General features: G+C 35.7%; 1 protein-coding gene across 3 annotated transcripts in view; it reads right to left on the reverse strand.

Moving 5' to 3' along the window:
- Positions 1-5,791: 5,791 nt before the first annotated feature.
- The window catches only part of TMEM161B (transmembrane protein 161B), a 38,408-nt gene continuing 28,403 nt past the window's right edge, over positions 5,792-15,796 (reverse strand). Inside the window, exons 9-13 of one of the 3 annotated variants that reach the window (XR_015280798.1) lie at positions 15,370-15,483; positions 14,105-14,279; positions 11,614-11,710; positions 10,407-10,736; positions 5,792-6,580 (exon numbers count right to left, since the gene is read on the reverse strand). Coding sequence is in view for 1 of the 3 variants with exons in the window: in XM_086868737.1 (XP_086724863.1) it covers positions 10,459-10,736; positions 11,614-11,710; positions 14,105-14,279; positions 15,370-15,483 (664 nt within the window). In the remaining 2 variants the exon portion in view is untranslated. Of the gene's footprint in view, positions 10,737-11,613; positions 11,711-14,104; positions 14,280-15,369; positions 15,484-15,796 lie in introns of all 3 variants that reach the window. The other 2 variants (XR_015280797.1, XM_086868737.1) reach the window with 2 other exon arrangements.

The raw sequence follows: 15,796 nt of genomic DNA on the forward strand, positions 1-15,796 counted from the left end.
GGGCCACTTGAGGCAAGGAGAAGACTTCTCTTTTCTAGGGAGGCTCACAGAGACAGATGAAGAGAACTTTTGCCTTTGAATAACTCATCCTTAAAAATGACATCCCTAGACTCATTGACCCATAACACACCTCAGAGTGATGTGAAATGGGAGGAGAAAATCTGATGACAGGGTTTCCGGGCAGCTGGCATCAGAGAAATAGAAAGCTATAACAGAAATAGTTTTCTCGTGAGAAACTCCATAGATTAGCAGAAGACTTCCGTTTCTCTACAGAAACTGATGAAAAGACTCTAGCAGGAATTGGGCACTGTTTAAACACCAAAAAGTTCCAAAGTTTTTTGTCTCTATGTTGTCATGTAAATAAGAGAATGGTTGGGTAGTGGGAGAAAAAGGAGTTTTCTGGAAGTTTTATTTTAGTTTTCTTATTGTAGTTTTGCTAATAAAATGTCTTTATTCCTTTTAAGTCTGTTTTGCTCTTGTTATAATCCACATCTCACAGCAAGAAATAAGTAAGTTTTCTAGTAATTTTTTTTAATTACTGTTTTAAAACCACAACATCACAGTATAAGCCAAATGAATGGGAAGCAAATGGACACTGCTGATGCTTGAAGACAAACCTAACCCCAAGTAAGAGCCTGGATTCTTTTAATTTCTGACAACGTACAAATTCTACACAGTATACACTATATATCTATAGAAATGACTGCTTTGGAAAATTATACAAATTTTATGCTTGTTGAAAAGCTGCTTTAAAATTTGACAGGTTAAAGAAATGTGACAGGGGTTGGTTATCCAGAACCATTGAAAGCAGCTTGTAAAGCTCATAATTCAGAGAAAATGATTCTTTATTTTCTTGTCTGCTTTAAAGAGAGACATGTCATGCTCCCATTTAATGAACTGAAAAGCTGACCCTCCCTCAGACTCATCAGCGCTGCAACCCCTGGAAAGCAAAACTGTCATCTCAGCTCCAGGGTAAGTACAAAAAAACTACTTTCTTTTCATATGAATTTAGATGGAACATGAATATTCCTCTAAAAGAGTGATTTTTCTGGACCACTTCAAGGTCCACTTGGTAATAGCCTATTAAGGAGGCAAGCAATAATAATTGTGTTGCATATTCTTTGAAAATTTATCATAATATCCAAATCAAGCCAGCAACATCTTCAACATTTTCTCAGCCTTACCTAGACCAGGCATGCCAGGACAGGTACCAGATGCTTACTTTCTTGTCTAGAGAATACTTTCAGGGTTTCCTCTCCCACAGCACATACTCAGCTCAAATAAACATTTCAAAAAATTGAGTACTCCTTATGGAACTGCACTGAATCATGCATGTTTGCACATGACAGCAGAGATCAGCTGAAGACATTTTAAGTCCTTTTATTTACACAGTGTGGACTTGGTGGATTCAAAAGCAAAATTTCATATGACCCCAGAAATCCAAGGCTTGCTTTCATTCCAGAATCTTTCTGCCAAGGCTTTCACTTGTTATTTTTGGCTAAACTGCGAAGTCCCAGGCAATGTGGATTCTAAAGGCAGCTTGAAGCTTTAGGCTGCACAGAGAAAGCAGAAGGCTAAGCTGCCTGAAACAAGCTGATCTCCCACCATAGTTCCTTTCTTTCCTCTTAACCATCACTTTACCTTTTTTACACTTTCAGGAAGGGGTGCCACAGCTCACATGCCTTGTAGACTTTCAAATCCCCAACCCAAATGTCAAGACTGGCTCCTCTCAGCACCATGCCACACTTTGCTTCTGCAACACAACTGATGGCTATTGCTGAAGGGGTCTTTGGTACCACTTTGGGTTTAGGCTAAAGAAGGACGTTTGCTCAAGGTCAAGGTTTTCTTGGGTTTTTTTTAGCTGTGGAACTATTTGGGCAATTTTGGCATCATTCACCTGCATTGTTGCACATGTGGAAAGAAAATGTATGTGTAACCAAATCTAATATTCCAAAAATCAAATTCAAGATGGTTACAAAATGTTATTAAGTATATTCCTTCTTAGTGCTGCCAGGCTGATGAGAGATCATGTAATGCTTTTTAAACACATTTCCTTTTATAAGAAAAAACCACAACCCGTTTCTAAGTGATTTCCGACTAGGAAGGGTGACAAATCCTCTGGGTGTAAAACTCAGAATTTCCACCACTTACTGTGGTGTACAGTCAATCTTTCTCTAGAAATGGTTCAAAAATTTAAATAGTGAAATACACAAAAATGAAAACACTCATATGAAATCTCTAATATTTCTTTGTGGTTAAACTGCCGTTCACATGAATAAGACGCTATCTGCATTTATACTTAAAAATTATTTATTCTGCTGCACTGAAAAGAAGGAAGGAATAAATGGTCGACTCAATTATTTCTAAAAGAAGTAAACAATTTAGACTAGTAGAAAAACTGGTAGGAAGCCTGGTTATTACATGCTCTTTGGAAATTTTGCAAGTTGATGAAAAGTAGTATATATCACACAAAGTAGGAAGAAAAATCACACTGGTAGACAATAAACATTTATTGATCTTTGGCTTTAGAAAGTGTCCTATTTTGGATATGGGAAATACTATATAAAATAATGGAAGGGTTATTTTAAACCTAAAGTACTGTAAAACAGTCTATCCTTTACAGTGCACAAGTGCAAGGCATGCAGAGTACATGTATGGATGCTAAAATACTATAGGAACATCATCACTGCAGTAGACATTATATGTCCAACATGGGTTAACGCTTTACAAAGACAAGCAAGTTAATGGGGCCACTTGAAAATCAGCAGGTATCACAGTTTCTCTTAGATTTGCTGTGGTATTACCATGAGAAACTAATAGACATAAATTTCATTTTAATAATGTGTGCATTATAAAAGCAGAGTTAAACTGTAATATTTTCAACAGAATGAACAAGAAATAAGAAAGTATAACCTTGCTTCAATTTTGTGAAGTTTACTGTTGTTAAAGAAATGTAGGCATTTAAATGACAAACCAATTCTTACTATTTTCACATTAATATAAAATGCTGCCTGAGCAAGGCAAAACCACCTTCTTAAATGCTCTACAGTAAAAAACGTAATGTAACTTACAGTAAGTGTAAGGAAATATTTAGCAGGCATACTGTACCAGGTTTTCCCAAACAGTGTACTATATACAGTACAGATTTCTATAGCCACTTTCTAGAGCTAAAAGCTCAACATGCTGTGACAGGCCTTCCTCAGAATGCTTCCTTTGATAGATTGAATCAGCAACACCATCTCAACTTACAAACACTTCACAAGCAGAGTGTATAATTAACTCAGGAGCAGAAGCCTGTTGTTTCCTCACTTTTAACTTCCTTCCTGAACCAGTCAAGTTCTACCTTCAGCTCTTGCATTCCTGAAGGTGGACAAGCAGTTTTAAAGTAAGGGTGGTTTCACTATTGAATACTTTAACAGACTTCCACAAAATTCTACAAGGTGTAACTTTTGGAAGCTTGGTGTTAGTCAGCCGTGTCACATTTGGTACTGTTTGTGCTCCAAATCCGTAAGGATTCAGTGACCTTCAGTGCCGCCTTTCTGAGACCAAGCAGAATGACTTACCTGGCTGAAGTCACCCATGTGCCTGCATGACTGGGGTGTAATTAACACCCAGATGTCACTACAAAACTTTGTCAGTCAATCCATTCCAGATCTTGTAAATACTCACCCTCAGTCATAAAGAAAACAATGCAGAGGTAGCAGGAGGCAGAGGGAGAGTTGCTAATTTAAATTAGGGGTGTTCAGTTATCAGTCTAATATGGGCAAAGTTGTTAGATTACCATTTATGTAAGAGGAATTTCTTCAAAATCTTATTTGTCTCCAATACGTAATAACACAAAACCACACATGGACATTACATAAGCCATAAACTGAATGAAAAAAATAATTTCATAGCAAACCCCATTTCAAGGGCTATCAGAATCACCCATGATTAGGCACTTTACAGTGTACAAAAGTAATGCAGTATTACTGGAGGTTGTTTATTAGCTGTAGTAGTTGTACCCAAGTATTATCCACAGCACTAAAAAAATCCCCAAAACAACCAAAAAATCCCCTCAAAAGTAAACTTTTTCAACCTGTGCTGTGCTCTTCTGATCAGAGATCTTGATGAACTTTTAAAAGCATAGGAGCCAATTTGTTTTCAAACAGCAGGCAATGCAACACCAGATCTATAGAATGCAAACACCACTTGACACCACTCTCACTGTGAAGCATGAGTCTTGGTAAAGCTGTGACTATAAAATTCATATTTTAACAGTATTGTAGCAGTAAGAGGAAGCTAAAATTTACATATATAACATCAGTCCTTCCCACTAGGCAAATACTGAAATGAAGGGAGAGAGTCTTTTTATCTTAGGTCTTTGTTCTAGGCTAGCAAGTATTATATACTTTTCACTTAAAGAGAAACAAAAAACAACAAAAAAACCCTATTAATTGAAGAACACGGAATTTCTGTGTTCCCAGAAACAAAGAGACAAGTAGAAGATTTAAAGTAAAATATTTACAACTTGAAAGTTGTTCCCTGTGCAGTTTGTAACATGTCAGCCTTACGAGAAATTTTAGTCTGAAATTATTTAATAGTGTCTTCGGATTAATATTTGCTTACATAAATGGAAAGACTGAAACATTAGGCAGCTTTCTGTAACTTCTATTACAGAATATTTTTCCATGTGTACTTCTTCTAAAAAAGCTTACATATGTTAACAATGGAACAAAGGAATGACCAAAAATGGGGGAAAAAAATAAAAACTCTTGGCACATCGTGACATGGGTATGAACTGTAGTTATGAAATACAATTTTTTGGTGCCTTTTTCTTCGTCCTGTATTTTTCTTGAAAGTACTGTGAATATGCATTCTGGAAGCTTAGAACACATACAGGAGGCAGAGTTACTATGAGCAGAGGAAGAGAGAATAAGGTTGACTTTAAGCACAGGAATTTTAAGCCAGATCTTAATATGCTGCAGCATAATAAAAGATTAATGACCTACTACTAAAGAGTTTGTAAAAAGCTATTCAAAACTCTTTTGAGATGGGTATTTTATAGATAGCAGGGTCACATGATAGTATGTTGTTGAGAAAAAATGCTGCAAGTACAAATTCTAAGGCTTCTTGACTGATGTGTAATTACATGGAAAAAATCTGTTATTTACAGGTGGATTTTGGACTTTGATATAAAACTGTTAATACTTCAGCCTGAACACCAAATTTTTTTTTAAGAAATAGTGTAGAAGTTTTTGACTTCTAGTTGCAGGCACCTATATTAATTTAAAAAACGAAAATATGATCCATGGTATTACAATTAAAAATAATTTCCATTAAAAACACCGTTGAAATCAAAGGTATAAAAATACATATACACTGGCATGCAAAACAATATCCAGTGCAGTATCACTCTCCTGGCAGTCCACAGTGAGAGACTGGAAAAAGTTAAGTGCAGCATATACTGATGTCAGTAAAAGCAGCCTGGAAATGACATGTTGGCTTCATGACCTCACCTAGAGGAAGAAAACCTTTCAGTCTAGTACTGAGGAGTGCAAATGAGATGTGCCATCCACTTCACAGGTCACAAAGCATGGCAGGCCTTCCTAAAGAAGGAGTTACACAAAAATCACTCTGAACCACAGACAGACCAATTTGCATCAGCCTGCTTAGTGAGATCAGACATCTGGCTTCTAAGCACCTGTTGCTTAGATGCTCTTTAGAGAAGGTATCCATGAGATCAAAATATTGTTCTTTATTTACCACCTGGGATTTAGGCTGCAGATGCTGAAAATAACAGTCTTACGCATAATGGTAAAGAGTCACATTTAATATTTGATTCAGAATACAAGTAATCTGTTGTTGCCTTCCTCCATTAAGATTTTGCTCAGCCATAACAGATTTCTCCAAGAGAACACAGTTTTCTTTGGCCTCATTCTTGTTCAATGTCTCCATTTTGTCTGGGCACTTAACTCTTAAACCTTAACTAAAACTATCTAGGAACTTTATAGTGACAAAATTATCTGTGGAGTTAAGTCTGAGTGTGGAGGGGCTGTGTTGAACAAATAAATGTGCAAAATGTGTCACATGAAAAAGCATGAAGCGTAGTATTTAAAAACTGATCAAAATGATCTCTGTGGAAAGCACAGCTATTTAAGAATAAAGATATAAAAGCCTTTTACCTTGGAGAGCCTTCCAACAGCTTTAAGATCAAATATGTTCAATTTTCTATGTGATATATCCAATATCCCCATTACCACTTAGCTGTAGTTACTGTAAAGAATTATAGCACTTTGAATTGTTCTTTTGAAGTTAGCTGAAATTTCTGTACTTGCTAACCACTACATACAGGTTATGCTACATGAGGTTATGCTGCCTAAATGTTGTGTTAATATTTTGGTAGCATTTTTGTTCTTAAGACAAATTTGACTTTACAATCCAGTGAAGAACAAATCTCTGTTTAAACACCTTGCAGTACTTGTGATCCAAATGAGGAGAAGAATGACTGCAACAGAAGTTAGTTTTCTGTAAATATCTTCTGATGTTCTCTTGTACTGATGCCACTATTTAATCTGTGGATCCTTTATGCAAGCGAATTCTGGAAGAGGAAAAGACTGCAGCTAACAAAACCTCAAAAAATGGCATAACCTATAGCTTGAGAAGGAATCAAAAGAGGACAAATACAGCCTGAGAATGTCCCCTACAAAGTGTAAGAATACACTTTCTTAATCAACTTCTCTTAGCTCAGAAATAGCCCAAGTGTTATGTTTGGACCTCCCTCAACTTGCTGGAAGACTTGGATTTATCGGTATCTTAACCCTATGTCAGAGGGACCAACACAATGAAAGTGCAGCTTTTAAACAAATGTTAACAAGTTTGTTAGTGTTTCAGATGGAATTGGAAGTTATTTGAACTGTTTAAATGAAATAATCCTTCAAAAATAGATAAACTAAACAGAAGTCAAAATACAATCTTGAACTAATTTAGCCTACTTGGTTCTGAGTAGGAAACACAGGGAAAGTGCTGTAGATTGGCAATTGAATCCTATCACTAAAAGACGAAGGGAGATCTTAATTTAAGAAGAAACAGACAAAGATTGTTTGCCAAAGGAACATTTCCTTCCAAACCTTTCCTTCTAAAATCTCTCAGAAACTAAGGGAGATCGCACTGTGCCTTCCAGTACTTAAAGGGGGCTTATAAAAAAGAGGGAGAATGACTTTTTGCACAGGCAGAGACAAGGGGGAACAGTTCTAAACTAAAAAAGGGGAGGTGTTAGGTGGACACTCTTGCCTGTGAAGGTGGTGAGGCACTAGATAAAAGTTACCCAGAGAAGCTGTGGCTGCCCATCTCTGGAGGTGTTCAAGGCCATGTTTGACAGGGCTTGGAGCAACCTGGTCTGGTGGAAACTGGTCCATTTGAGATTCATTCCAACCCAAACCATTCTAAAATTTTTTGGCTAAGTAGAGGGCAAAAAGCTAGACAAAATGTTTATAAACCTGAGTAACACCTATCAACCTTTCAGTCACGTTTTACTTGCTTTTCCATTTCTGCAAGATTATTTCCCTCCATTGACAGGTGCTGATAAAGGTTTCCATGAAACAAACAAAAAACCAAACAAACAATAAAAGCATTTGCCAGCTGCTGTTTCAAAGGAACTTACTACAGAAGTGAGCAGATTTTCCTTTGAACCTCACACAATACACATGAAGTCAGGACTACCATGGTTGCTACTTTAAAACACATTTTTGATCATATCACATACTTGTAGGAAGCACTGCTCGCAACTTTAGCAATATGGTCCCTCTGGTTTCACTGTCACCATATGTTTCAAAGGCTTTTATTGCCATATTTTAGTTTTCCATAAGCCTTGCAGACTCATGACAGGATTGAATGGATCAAAAGAAAGACTACCTTGCCCTCACTGCTGACCAGGAGGTCAAGCATTCAGTTCTGTAGAACAATGAAACAGCACAGTGGCTACAAGCACAGATCCTCATGTTTCTAACACCAGGTGCCTATTTTTCACGGTGATCAGTGTGATGTCTGAATAGTAAGGTGCCATATGCTCTTAGCAAAAGCTTTGTGAAGTTCAGGTACATGATCCAGTTATTACCTCTGCTGAATGCATTATTATATAACTGCAGTTCACTTTTGATTATGAGCTTTCAGAATGACTGTATCAGCAGAAACTTTTTAATATTAGTTTGAAATATTCTTAAGTATCCAAAATTTACTCCAGATTGTAACAACAGGTTACATCTCCTATATAATGAGCTTCATCAGGCAAGTTCACTATCAGAATCAAATGTTTTGCACTGTTTCATTTTTCTGAACAAAAGATTGGCATTGAACACTTAACTCTAACCTAAAAGCTGGACTTATTAATTATATTAGCGATGTTGTATCTTGTAGTAATGATATATCTTGAACTAATACAAAAGTGGGTCCAGTATTGTTGGACTTGTCATATTTTGTCATTCAATTATTCATCTGAAAGATACTTCCTGGGAATGCTTTGAGATTTGAAATTATGAGGTCAAATATTATCCTTTAAGCCAATTCACAGTTAAGCCTTCATCCTTGTTAGTTAAAAAAAGTTGGTGTGAAAACAACAAAGCTTGCAGCCCCAGTCACACTGAAATACTGCAATGAAACCAGTAGTGTCATGCAAGGTGTTCTCTGACATCCAAAATGCATGCAGTAGGTATTAGGCTGGTGTACATAAATCCTTCCCCCAAAAACGCAACTTAATAAACTAATAAATAACTTAAAAGGTTTTCAACACAGTAAAATAGTTTATCACCAGCTTAAAATCTTGATTTTCTGCATTCATTGAGTTTGTTTTCCCATATGGTAGGTTTGCTACATATTAAATATTTAGTTAAGCTTTTCCATTTATAAATGCTTATTATATGTCAAAGCTGTACACAAATTCAAGAGAAAAAGAACAGTAACATAAAATCAGCTAGTATTAGTTAAAAAACCCACTGACTTCTGCAAAGTATAATGTTTAAAAAAGCTATTACATAGAAATCCCCATTTCTGTTTTGCAAATACACAAAACATCTGAAAAAACCGTCATTAATTTTATGATTGGAACCTATCTCTCCAGTTAAGCAAAAACTGTAAAGTTAGTACTTTGCTCTTTTTCTTATTACATAGCTGTTTTATTATACAGAAAACCTATTTCTGAAGCCAAGATATATTAATTATCATTATACGGTCAAGTTAGCACAGATTAAATTGGCAAAAGATGATTTGACGGAGGAGAAATTTTAAGATTAACAGTTCAAGTAGATCTTTTCTTCCAAGACAGTGTAAGTTCTTCAGTATAGCTAAGTACCTCTAAAGAGGTACAAAACCCAAATAGCCCTTCCACCTGAACTAAAAAAAAAAAAAATAAAAAAAAGAAGAAAAAAATTTAGTTTAATTTCAAAAGGGAATCTTGAAATTACTAGATACACATATAACCCTTTCCCACAGCCCTGTAAGATACATTCAGGAATTTAAAATAAAGATTCCATATTTCATACCTTCATATATATTATATATTTAATATATAATATATATTTATATGTTCATTACACATATTACACATACTCCATCAGTCAGCAGGATTAAACTGTTTTGTTTAGAAATGTTTGACTGGTGTCACTAATTATTTTCTATTCTTTTGTAAATTCAATGGAATTTATCTACTACATCAAAAGAAGAAATTTAAAAGATCCAGATGCAATCTGTGGATCAATACTAGCACCAATACAGATGGCCATTACTTCAAAATGACTTCAGGGACTGAAATAATGTATTTGTTATAACTCTCTTCTTACTGCACAAGCACTCCTGCAAAATATGTAGGCAGCAATACCTGCCAGGTACATACATCTACTCCTGTTAAATTTATATTTTATACAACTTTCCTTACTGTAATATACAGTATCTCTTTAGTCCTGTTGGATTTTTTCATTTTCCAAGGAGAAAAGTGATCAATAGCTATCCAACAGATTTTTTTTTTTTAAAATCCCCTCTCTCTCCTTTCACTGTATGGCTCAGTTTCAAGACTTAATTGATAGGCAGCCACCATCACTATGTCCAGTACCCTTTGAATGCAGTTCAGTCAGTGACTGTTGATGCTTAAAAAGCAAATTTTTGAGTTTGGCTTGCTGTTTATGGAAACCAAGATACTCAGAGGTCACATCTTTTCAGCATGCTTACCAACATCTACAACACAATAATGTCAGTCAATCCCAGGACTATAACTGAATTAGTTACCTACCATTTGGGTAACAAAAATAACAAACCCAGTTGAAATTTTAAACATTTTAAGATTATTCACCCTGAGAACACCAAGGAAGTGTTTAAAAATAATTATGATATGTTTTCTCTTCACATATATAGGTTTCTCTTCATCTCCTCTTGGATACCTGGGTTTGCATCTAGTATTTGACCTCACATTTGCTCTGTCAGTTGACTTGTTCACGCCATAGTCAGGTACTGGTGATAGAAGAGCCCAAAAAGGCTTGTTGAAAATAGGCAAGCAGCAATCCACCAGGTGAGAAAAGACAGGAGTCCCCGGAACAGGAGAGGAGTGAAAATATTCTTTAGGCTTCCCAGAGCCATTGTTATTTGTACTACAGTTACTTTCATCTTTCCATCAGCAGGTGGAGACTCAGAATAAACAGAATTGGGAAGCAGACTGTTTTCTACTGGAGTGTCAGAATTCAGTCCTGGGTAGATGCCCCAAGAATAATTACCTGTTAAAAAGAAACAAGTAACAGATTTTTGTAGAATTAAATTCAAGTTCCATTACTTCAATCACTCTACAGATTGTCTTTGATGTATTTTTAATACACACACAAAAATGTGAAGTTTTTCTAACTTAGTCAATAAAAACTATATTCATCTGCATGACTTTCTGGTCATACCAGCAAGCTACTAGGGCAGGATTCATCTAGTATTCTGACATCCTAACATCTACATGTGATGTAGCTGCCTTGAGACCGCTGTGTTCTGGGTATGATTCATCTCACCAGATGGAGATGTCTACTCCAGGGCAGGATGAATCACAACCTACTAAAGCCTATCTCTATCCATCGCCTTTTTGCAAAGAGAATGACACAACTGCATGGCAGGCTATGAAAGACATGTCTCACAAGAATGAAATTAAAAAAAAACACAACCAGACCTACTTCACGTCTCCCAGTAACTACATGAACCCCATATCTTACATCTCTCATTCTAAGTCTACTACAGATAAAAAGGCTGAAAAAATTCCTTTAAGAGAAGCTCATGAAGTTAAATCTATCATGCTTTATACAGTTCAATTTTAAAATACTCCTAAAAAGATAAATACTTCAACAGAAGTAAACAGTTAAACTGGTTGCATTACACAATTTTTTAGAAATAAATCAAACAAAGTAGCATGTAATTGAAAGATATCAAAAGCAGCAACAGAAAAAACCACTTAAATGGCACACAACATACGAATGTTTTAAAGTACAAGAAACTACAAGGTGGTTTTGTATTGCAAGTACCCATGAATTCTAATTCTCTAATTCTCTTGAGTCAGGTGAAAATAAAAAAGTTTCTGTGTAGAACAGAATAAATGACTGTTGATCCAGTTTTGCCTACCTAGTGTTTTCAAGAGCAGAGTTGTGTGAAGGAGCATTACCATTGGTGCAACATACTGAAGTGCAATTACACAGAGATAATAGAATACTCGAGCTACCTGGAAAAATGAAAGAGAGTAAAGTTCATTAATCCTGGTTGATCAAAGCAGACCTTTATGAACATGTCTAGAAAAAGAAATTATTAAAAAACCCAGTACTTATACATTAAAGCTGTTTAAATAATTTTCTAATAACTCTTGACATGTGACATAATGTCTTCAAATGACCTAATGAAGAAATCCCCATAATGAATTCTAGTTTCAGGACATTTACAAATCTGAGAGGAAGTGCTGAAAGGATACAACTAAAAGCCTCAATTCTGTTAAAACAAAGATCAATTTTGCTTCTGCAAACTGCATGCATTCCATTATTCCATCATTCAATGATTCCTATTTTAATACACCAGAAACAAAAATATATATATGTTTTATTTTTCAAGTTCCCAGTAATTTACAAACTAAATCCTATTTCAAAAATGAAGTAGTAGTCACATTCCAAAGCCCCATAAAAAGTAAATGAAAGTCTGGTTAATATTACAGTCCTTTTTCAAAAGTGAGATATTTTTAAGATTTCCAACTGGAAAACACTTGTATTTTAAAAACAATGATGATTTTTCGTTAGATCAACAACTGCATTTAAATGGTCTTCATTTCAACCATACACTATGGTTCATTAAAATCCATTCAGATATATCCCTCCCCCTGCTCTCCATCTGTTCCATTTTTCTCAAGATTGTAACATTATGTATTTTACAGAAGCTGTTGGCCTAAAAGATTAAATTAAATAAAGATGGAAAAAAGTGATAAAATCAGTAGCAAGCAAGTAGTGAAATAAAACTACCTGGCATTTAAAAAAGAACAGAATGCAGGGCAGCAAATATGATGAAGGCAGACATGATCGTTTTTGGAATACCTCTCAAGCCTCAAAGGGCTTTTTAATGAGCAAGCACCAAAAAACTCACATGAGAAAAAAATAATAGTAAGACACTGACCAAAGAAAAACCATGAGACAAAAATATTGTCAAAACTTGATAGAATATGACAAAAATAACAAATTAAAAAGTAATGATCACTGTAGAATGACAGGAAAGACTTCACTGGCAGAAGTTCTAGAAAAGGTAAAACAGATATGATGAGTAAAAGAAGACAAGATGACATCTAGTTATTACAGCCTTCTCAAAGAGATTATATGAAGACACTGGAGAAATGGATTTAAGAAATGCCACATTGAGAGGACAATACTGTTTTATAGACAGGAATAAATGCTCTAAAACAGTGCATTTAGAGCAATTGGCACAGTTCCATCCTAACCAGTTGCTACTGCATGTATTTCCTAATTATTTTTTTCTGGAGCAAACTCCTAGCTACTTTGTAATAACTACAGCACAGTTCACTTACGACCTTCAGACACTTAGTGTAACAAGTAATAAAGACAATCCTGGAAGAGGAGTCTTTGTCTTTTGGCATGCTTCAATATTCCTCCTGCAATAGACCCCAATTCAGCAGGATCATTAGACAGATTATGCAACACTAGAAATTTACTTTTCAGACAACACAGCAGCCATTCTGCCTCCATTTCTTCAATGTATGCTTCACTAGTTTTCTTTAAAAAAAAAAATCCTCAGAAATTTTCCCTTGTCCACAATAAAAGAGGCAATTTTTAACTAGGCTGGTGAACTTCAAAGTGGCCTGACAGAATTAAACATCTGACATTTTATTCCAAAATATAACCACCTTATCATAAATTTTCCCTCAATTTAAAAGTCACAGTTGGTAACAGTATTCTACCCATCTACCAAAATTAAATTTTTTCTTTCCCATGTAGTAGTTACAGATCACCACTCTTTTTCAACAGCTTCCAAGTAACCAAGGACAAACAATCTGCATAACACATATGATAAATCTCTCCATATTTTGGTTTGCAGAATTTCTCCTCTGTAATGATGCTGTTTTTACAGGAGATAGTCTAGAAAGCTTCATTCAGATTTGAGCTCTGCTGTCACAGAAAACAACCAGTTGGAAAAAAAATAATTTGTGTGGCAGCAGCCTCAGGGGAGACAAAGAGTACCACTGTCCCACCCCAAACCCCTTGAGAAGGGCGGCCCAGGTGCTCTGATTGGGTTTGAGTCCCTGGGGGTTTCTCCCTTGGTGTGCTTCTACTGGTCCCTGACCCTGAACTCCACCCTCAAAGGTGGGGACCCTTGAGAGTTCTGTCCCTCAAAAACCCCTGCTGTGCCTCTGTTCAGGGCTCTCTGTTCTGAACCTGACTTTGTTCCCATGCTGAATAAATGGTTTCATGAATGGGAGCCTGTCTCGTTGGTGTCTGATGCTGGTCCCCAGAATCATGCTACTTCCCTGGATGAGATCCTGAGGTTGCTGACTGCAACACATTTGCAGTCAAATTACTACAAATATATATATATATATATATATATGTAGTGCCACCATACTTACCATTTTCTGCAAATCAACCATACTTATTCTACCAGCTTCCTTTTTCATCTGATCCACGCTTTTCTGGGCTAAATTCAGATAGGCCTGTAAATGATGACGCATCATAGCCAACCGTAAAATGCACAACATGATTATAATCCACAATCTGACGGTATCAAATGTGTCCTCTGACATTCTGTGGATAATAAAAAAAGGGTAATGATGTTTTTCAAAGACAATTGACTGCTAGTTATTTGTTTTTATCAATCATCTCTAAAGTAATCTTGAGGCAAATAGTCAAAAATATTTAACACACAAACTACAGTTATGAAGTTCACATGTAAGTAATGTTTACTTTCGCCTTCTCTTCCCTACTACTTCTGAGTAGCCCTACAGCATAGAATTACTATTTATTTGTCTGTAAACAAGACCAGTTCTTAAATGCTTAAATTCTGAGTAATGAAGGCAGAACACTAAAAACCAAGGTTGCTCAGACAATGACAGGTTTTCAGACACACACAGGACTAGATAGAAAATAGTACTAGATTGTAAATGGGTACTTCGGTTGCCTGAGACACCCAGTAATAGCTCAACCATGACTGTAAGATGAACTGAGGAACAAAAGATACACAAAATATGTATATCTCTTGTGTTTTATGTAATAGTTCAACAGTCACAGGATCACTTTAGAAGCTTATCTCACCTCTAGAAAGCAAGAAATGTATCAGCCCATTGTATCTGTTTCAAGTCTATTTGGAATTACCAAGACTAATTGTGACAATGACAATCCACTATGATATTATAGACCACTCTTCTTGGAAACTCTTTCCCTTTTTATATTTTAAATATTCTACCCATCAATTCAATACCACTTCATCAGCATGTCAATCTTAAGATAAACTTCCTAGCTTAGTTCTCATTCCAATGTATCTTGACTGTTTTTAGTGAAACCACTTCTCTCCTACATCAGTATGATGAAAGATACAAGGTTCCAGCAGGTACTAGTGAGGTGGTATTCCACCCCTAGAAAAAAACAATGAATTACTGCCAAGGAGATGTCAGAAGACAGCAGCTTTTTGGGGACCACCAGCTTAACATGCAACATTCTGCAACCAATTCTCATTCTTTTCAACTACCAGAAGCTCTTTAGAATTCAGCTGTACCTTCCACAATATCTCTGACAGCAGATGCTATTAAAGTCTTTCACGTTTCTACGACTTTCAAAGAGCTCTAAGCCAATGTTTTGACCTCAGTTCCCCAGAAAGAACTTGTAAAAGAAATCTTACAAAGGAATGCTCTCTTTGCCCAAAGGTGGGCTCATAATGTAGTCCTTAGTGATTGGTTTTACCCACAGTAGAACCATAAATAAAGGTGCCAAGAAGTTTATATGTAGCAATGTTCTGAAAAAAGAAAAAAAAGAGGGAACTTAGTAAACAAAAACAATGACCATACTGTTGAAACTGTAAACAGATTCAAAAGGAGAAATATTAACTTTAAAATAGTTGGAAGATAAATATGAAAATTACTTCCCAATTTTATAGGTATGACTTACATTTCAACAAAATAGTAATATTCTGTATTGTGAAATCACACTGGATTTTTGCTTCAAAAAGAACAGGACAAACAGTAGCCAGAGGTCAGATTTCACAGTTTAATGAAGCATCTTATTTAAAAACCCTGATTTAATAAAACTTTGTACTTATATTCAATTAA

This window comes from Cyanistes caeruleus, chromosome Z (assembly GCF_971803275.1).
Source record: "Cyanistes caeruleus chromosome Z, bCyaCae1.hap1.1, whole genome shotgun sequence".
NCBI lineage: Eukaryota > Metazoa > Chordata > Aves > Passeriformes > Paridae > Cyanistes > Cyanistes caeruleus.